This window comes from Triticum dicoccoides, chromosome 7B (assembly GCF_002162155.2).
Source record: "Triticum dicoccoides isolate Atlit2015 ecotype Zavitan chromosome 7B, WEW_v2.0, whole genome shotgun sequence".
Taxonomy (NCBI): domain Eukaryota; kingdom Viridiplantae; phylum Streptophyta; class Magnoliopsida; order Poales; family Poaceae; genus Triticum; species Triticum dicoccoides.
In genome coordinates this window covers 717,439,006-717,445,057 of record NC_041393.1, presented here as the reverse complement: position 1 = coordinate 717,445,057, position 6,052 = coordinate 717,439,006, and the positions used below count along the sequence as shown (strand labels likewise).

Below are 6,052 nucleotides of genomic sequence, written 5' to 3'. Positions count from 1 at the left end.
ATGTGCATACAGTGGCAAAATTCATTCAAACCTGACAAGGATGCCTACCATGAGCATGCCCACCTGCTTGGAATATTTGGAATCATTCTAAGGATGTCCAAAAATAGACCATGTTCAACGTAGTGTGTCCGGGTAGGCCAAAAGGCTCTGTTCGAGAGCTTGTTTTTTTGACATCCCTGAAATGACCGCAATTCCTTTTCATTGCCTTGTATGGCCAATTCAAATAACATGCCAATCTTTTTAAAATTTCAATTTTCATATCGTTTTTTAAAAAAATGTTTGAAAATATCTAAAAATGTTTGTGTTTTGGCATTCTCAGCAATTATGAAAGACACGAACATTTTTTTTGAAATTATATAATTTTTTTTGAAAATGTGAATATTTGTATTTTATGAATAAAATTTGGAAAAGTGAACATTTTTTTAAAATTCTCTATAACTTTTTGAAATTGCAAATATATGTATTTTACGAATTGTTTTTGAAAAAGCAAACATTTAAAAAAATGTGAACAATATCTTGAAAGCGCTAGCATTTTTTGGAAAAAGCAAACACTTTTTAGAAATGTGAACAAAATTTTAAAAGCACTAGCATTTTTGAAAAAGGAAAAAGTAATGAATAAGGAAAAACAAAAAAAATGAAAATAAACAATAAACGTACAAAAAAAGGAATGAAAATAGTGGGAAAAAGACCGGTTTGGCAATCAGCCGGCCCAGTAAAACCGGGGGCTTCAACTAACGGTATAAGAAGAAAAGAAAAAAAAGAAGTAAATAAGTTTGTCAGTGCGGTTCTCTTTAAACGAAGATTGCCGGGTGCCCGGGTCATCCGAGATCGTCTAGAGATGTCCGGCGCGCTGAGGGAACCCCTCTGCATATTGGCGAGAGCTACCGGAGTGTTCACCCAGCGTGCCCTTGTGTGAGAGAGAGCCGAACATCTCTGTGATTGCGCTTCGGAGTTCAGACCTTGGCAGCGGGAATTTCTCACGATACCGAGGCCATGAGGATCTGCTGCTCCTGGGCCACCCACAGCCACAGGTTGATCTGCTCAACATCTTTCCCGTGTACGGCGACGGCCACAGTGCGTGGCGGTGCCCTGCCATGTTGGACTCCTCGGATTTCTTGGAGCACGATGGCGCTCCGCAGCAGGTGCTGGACATGTGGTGGGGAAAAAAAAAGGAACTAGACGTGATCTATTGAAGGAAGATGGCAACACGCGCAAGAAGCACCGAGATCAGCTGGCATCACACGAGCTTTGGGACGGGGACAAGCGATTGATCCGGTGATTCCTTCTCTTTCAGTTGATATATTGCATCACACGAGTATTCGGCAGTGATGTAACTGTACAATGGGACAGACACACTTGCTGCAAGGGGGTGGAGGGCAGAGGAGGTGGTGAATCGACGAACACTAGATCGATCCTATTGCTTTGCTACTACTTCTACTTCTACTTCTATAATTAAGTGACCTCTTATGTACAAGTACTACCTGCCGGCACCATTCTGGCACAGCACAATCACAGACCCAAAATCAGAAAGTATATCTTTGCTTCAAACACCATCCATGGAATGGAAGGACAGATCCATCCATGGAGCGAGGGATCGGAGTCAGTCGTGCCAGCGCAGCAGCATGACGACGCAGCGCTGGATGATGTAGAGCCTGGCCCTGTGCTCCTTGAGGCTCCTGCTCAGGCCTCCTCCGCTCCTCCGGCTCCCCATAAGCTTCATCTTTGCTTCAACACACACCCTCTCTCTCTCTCTCTCTGTCTCTCTGTGGTGTGGAGATCGTTGGAAGTGAACGAAGTGTAGCGAAGGAGTGCTGCTGAACTCTCACTCTGGCTAATGATTTCTTCTCGGCAACGGGTGGGCTTATATACAGGGATGGAGGAGGGGGCTAGATTCAGATCCAGATGGCGCACACGAGCTAGGTAGGTGGGACGTAGGGATGAAAGAGGTAGAAGGAAGAAGACGACGGCGGCTTAGCAATTGATAAGCGTGGGGAGGGGAGGGCCACATGGGCGTGCAACGGCAGACAGCGCAGCGCGGATTCCTGCTGCCCCCGGGACCGCCGGGCAAGGTGGCTCGCCCGTCGTGCTCCGCGTCAGAGAGCGTGCGCGCGTGCGGTGCGCTGCCCCGGCCTGGCCCCGGTGGAAAATGTGTCGGGGCACGGCGGCGAAGGGTCGCTGCCATGCCCACGCACGCACGCCCTCTCGTGCGTCTGGCGGACCGCTAGATCCGCGCTCGGTCCTCGTGCGCTCCAGCTCAGGCCAGTGCAGGCCACAGCCTCTCCCACCTCCTCTGTCGTGTTCCCATGGTGGTTCATGACTCGGATCTGATCGATCAGACCGTGCGCGGGCGTGTCACCGTTATCTTCCTTTTCTTTTCTTTTCTTTTTTTCTTTTTAATCTGTCGTTGACGTACACGGCCTACTTCGAGTCCAACACACCGAACAGGAGTGCAGAATGTTTAGGGCATCACCAACTTCGTCATGCATCAAAACGCTGCTAAACATCCCGAAAAAAAAATGTTTAAGCACTTTTGTGTCATCCAACTCTTTGTATCAAACTGTCGTGGTTTGTACGTTCAAATTCCACCAAACCAAAAACAAAGCTGAGAAAGTTTGGGGGAGTACGGACGCCCGCCGAGTCAGACTTCGGTCCCCACTTCATCCCTCCCTTCTTACTCTGTATCCACACCCACCAAGATCGCCGCCCGGTTTTTGCCGGAAAACCTTTGCTCCACCCAGGCGCCTTGTACTTCGCTGGCATTTCACTTTAGAATCCGTCCTCAGGCCAGGTACCGTTTTCCACTGCTAATGTTGTCCATGTCATTAAGATTTATTTTTTCTAATTTCTCCTTGTTTAACATGAAACAAGTACGATGGTGGGGCATCAGTGAGGGCGAATGCATTGTTGTGTGACGCGTGCTTGGCCACGATGTATTTGCAACATGTGAATTTTTGGTTTCATGAGCACAAGCACAAACACCCTATATTTTTGATGCGATCCATGATTGCAATAAGAAGTCACATCAGTGGTACACCATTTCAAAGGCTGTCATGAAATATTGCTGTGCGATTTTACAAGCGGAAAGAATGTGGCCAACAGGCATGCCAGTCATGGATATCGTAAGTTTTGCTTCCATGTTGCTGTACGTGTTGGTCAGTTCATTGATCATTGAATGTTGCAACTTGATGGTCATGACATTCTATAGCCCGGATGCATCGCTGCAATGCACCAAAGGATGGAGGGCAAGCTCTTCACATTGACACATTGTTGTATGGGGCTCAAGGGGCAGCCCATGTGGGTGAACTCATGCATCGATGAAGAAGTTCAATCTCAAGGAGAGAAAGCTTGAGATGAATGCCGCTTTCGAGGACTATGGTTAGCATCTGGCTCTTTCATTAGATTTTAAAGGTGTAGTTGAATTGTTGTCGAAGAATCAAAATGAGGCTGCATGGCAGATATTAGGTTAAGTTTTATTCTATTTTTTTTTAAAAAGGAGATGGATATTTGGTGCACCGAATTGGATGACCGCCGCCCTGTCCATTATCAGCGGACACCCGAACGTGCCCGTGGATGTTTATTGTCGATTTTAATGCGTGGCGTTGAAGATGCCATCACAATGCAGACAGATACTCTTTTGCGTTTTCTTTTTAAATCAGTTTGCGTCCAAGTATCAGGAGATAGGGGGTACGTGAGGCTTGACAAAGGCTTTTTTTGATTAATGAGACACCATGATTTCATTAGCGACTAGTGAGATCGGGATCACATGCTTTTGTGAGGAAACGTCATTAAGAGAGTGTCGCCGGGACGAGGTGCTAATGACCAACTCGTAGGCGTTTTGTCATTTTCCTATTCCCACAGGCGAACGACTATCTGTTGAACGCATACACCCTATGCACTGTAGCAGATGTTAACAAAGTAGATTTTTTGTTAAAAAAGACCACATACGATTTCATATTGACAAAAAAAACCATCTACGCACCGTATTGACAAAAAAGATCACTTACGTCATGGCGGCAGGGCCGGCAGCCGACACATGGCACTTGCCGCCACAGGCGCTGGCGGCGGGACCTGCCGCCGTGGGCGGTGGCGGCAGCCCAGGTATATAACCGGTTCTCGAGCAAGTAACGGAACAAGAAGAGGCTGGTGGCCCCTGCCGCCACATGCCATGACGACAGGTTTGATGCGTGCGACCTCGCACTGCCGCTGCATGAAAGTATTTACTGGCTGTTGCACGTACATTCTGACGCATGCATGCCATTATATGCATGGTCATACGTATACGCGGCAACAGCAAAGGCACCTGCATGGACGTACGGAGGTAAAAAGTCTAGCTTATACCAGGTCCCAGCCAGTAGTGGCAAACATTGCACGCAGCCAGCGAGGATCTAGAAGCTCTACAGATGGAGAGATGCAGCCGGAATAACACAGCTATCCGCAGGCGCATTGTCGCGCGCAGCAGCAGCTGCTGCCGCCTACAGGCGTGGCGGCGGGACCCACCTGGCCTCGCCCCGTTCTGTCACGCGGCACATGAGATGAAAAACCTGTTGCCCCGAAGCTGCCGCCTGCGCTCATGGCGGCATGTCCCACCGCCGGCGCCCGTGGCGGCAGGTGCCACGTGTCGGCTGCCGGACCTGCCGCCACCGTATATGTGGTCTTTTCTGTCAATACGCCGTGCAGGTAGTCTTTTTTGTCAATACGAATTCGTATGTAGTCCTTTTTGACAAAAACTCAACAAAGTAACCACTTGGGCCGGGGTCGGGGACCGTGGGTGCATGTGCTCCTGTCGGCCTGGCCTGGACCTGGATGCATGGTGGGTGTGCACACTGCACACAAGTGACCATCTTTGCTTTCTTCGATTACTGGATTACTTCCATGACTGTTTTCCTAAAAACAATTCCAGTCAAGAGTCCAAAGCAGCCCTACATGTGGGCACGACGTGGAGGGAGATTCGCGGCGACGCACAACTTCTATTTTACTACACGCACAACTGTCATGACTAGGTGACCTTACATATTTCCTTCCTTTGGGTTTATTGTTCTACTTAGACCATCTCTAGCTGATTCCCTATAAATTAACGGAGTAAAACCCTTAGTGAAGTATATACACTTCATTTTTTTGCCGTTTCTAGCCGATCCTCTAAACTCAACGGAGTAAACTTCAGTTTTATTAAATTCAAAGCAATTGGAATCGAAAGAAGCATGCATTCAAACGAAAACATAAATAGTTTTGCACAACCAAACATAAAACATATATTTAAACTAAACTAAGCAAGTAAACTATTTTCGGTCGAAGCGGAGGTCAAGCCAATCCTTCCTCGTTAGGCACGGTGTGCCGCGAGCCGGGTCCGGGCCGGTGCCGTCGTCGGGGAAGACATTCCTCCACTCGTCAACGTCGAGCTCCTCGTCCTCGCGGCCCTCCGTGCTGCCTTGGACCTCGTTGTCGAAGATAATGATAACCTCGCCGCTAGCGTCGGCAAAGATCATCCGCTCCGCCTCCACGAGCTCCGGGTGCTCCCGGCGGAGTTCTTCCATGTAGGTTTCGGCGGCGGCCTCAGCCTCGAGGCGCTCCCTCGCCTCACGGTCCTTTCGCGCCATAGCGGAGTTCACCACCCCTGGCTCCAGCGGGACGAGGTGGACTGGAGCCATGCCTGGGGGGAAATTAAGCTGAGCCGCCGCGCCGTGGTAGCGGACCTGCCAGCGGTCATACTCCATGGCTGCGAGCTCGGCCGTGTGGAAGGTCCCGAGCCACCGCCGGGTGTGGGTCTCCCGATCCATGATCTCGGCGACCCACATCCCCTAGTGCCGTTGCCGGACCCCGAGGTAGGTCCTTGTCGGCAGCCGGGGCGGAGGTCGGATGGGGAAGTCCTCGAACCGGCGTAGGGGTGCGGTGGCGGGCAGATCGGGCGGACGGCGACATCGGCTCGTTGAAGAACACGCGGAGGACGGCCCACACGCGTGGCGGCGTGGATCCATGCCGCTGATCGGCAGCCACCACGTTCGGCCATCGGAGGGGTGGGGGAGGGCGGAGGGCACACCGGCGATGGTGCCGGGGG

At 50.3% G+C, this 6,052-nt stretch overlaps 1 protein-coding gene across 1 annotated transcript; it reads right to left on the bottom strand.

Annotated features, from left to right (window-relative positions):
* Window positions 1-1,262: 1,262 nt before the first annotated feature.
* Window positions 1,263-1,963, bottom strand: LOC119337463. The gene has a single exon (XM_037609612.1). The coding sequence runs from the start codon at window positions 1,718-1,720 to the stop codon at window positions 1,601-1,603; it is 120 nt and encodes a 39-aa protein (XP_037465509.1). The 5' UTR covers window positions 1,721-1,963; the 3' UTR covers window positions 1,263-1,600.
* Window positions 1,964-6,052: the final 4,089 nt, after the last annotated feature.

Bases quoted from the DNA above. Each gene is read 5' to 3' on its own strand.
- LOC119337463 (XM_037609612.1), bottom strand. From the start codon at position 1,720: ATGAAGCTTATGGGGAGCCGGAGGAGCGGAGGAGGCCTGAGCAGGAGC.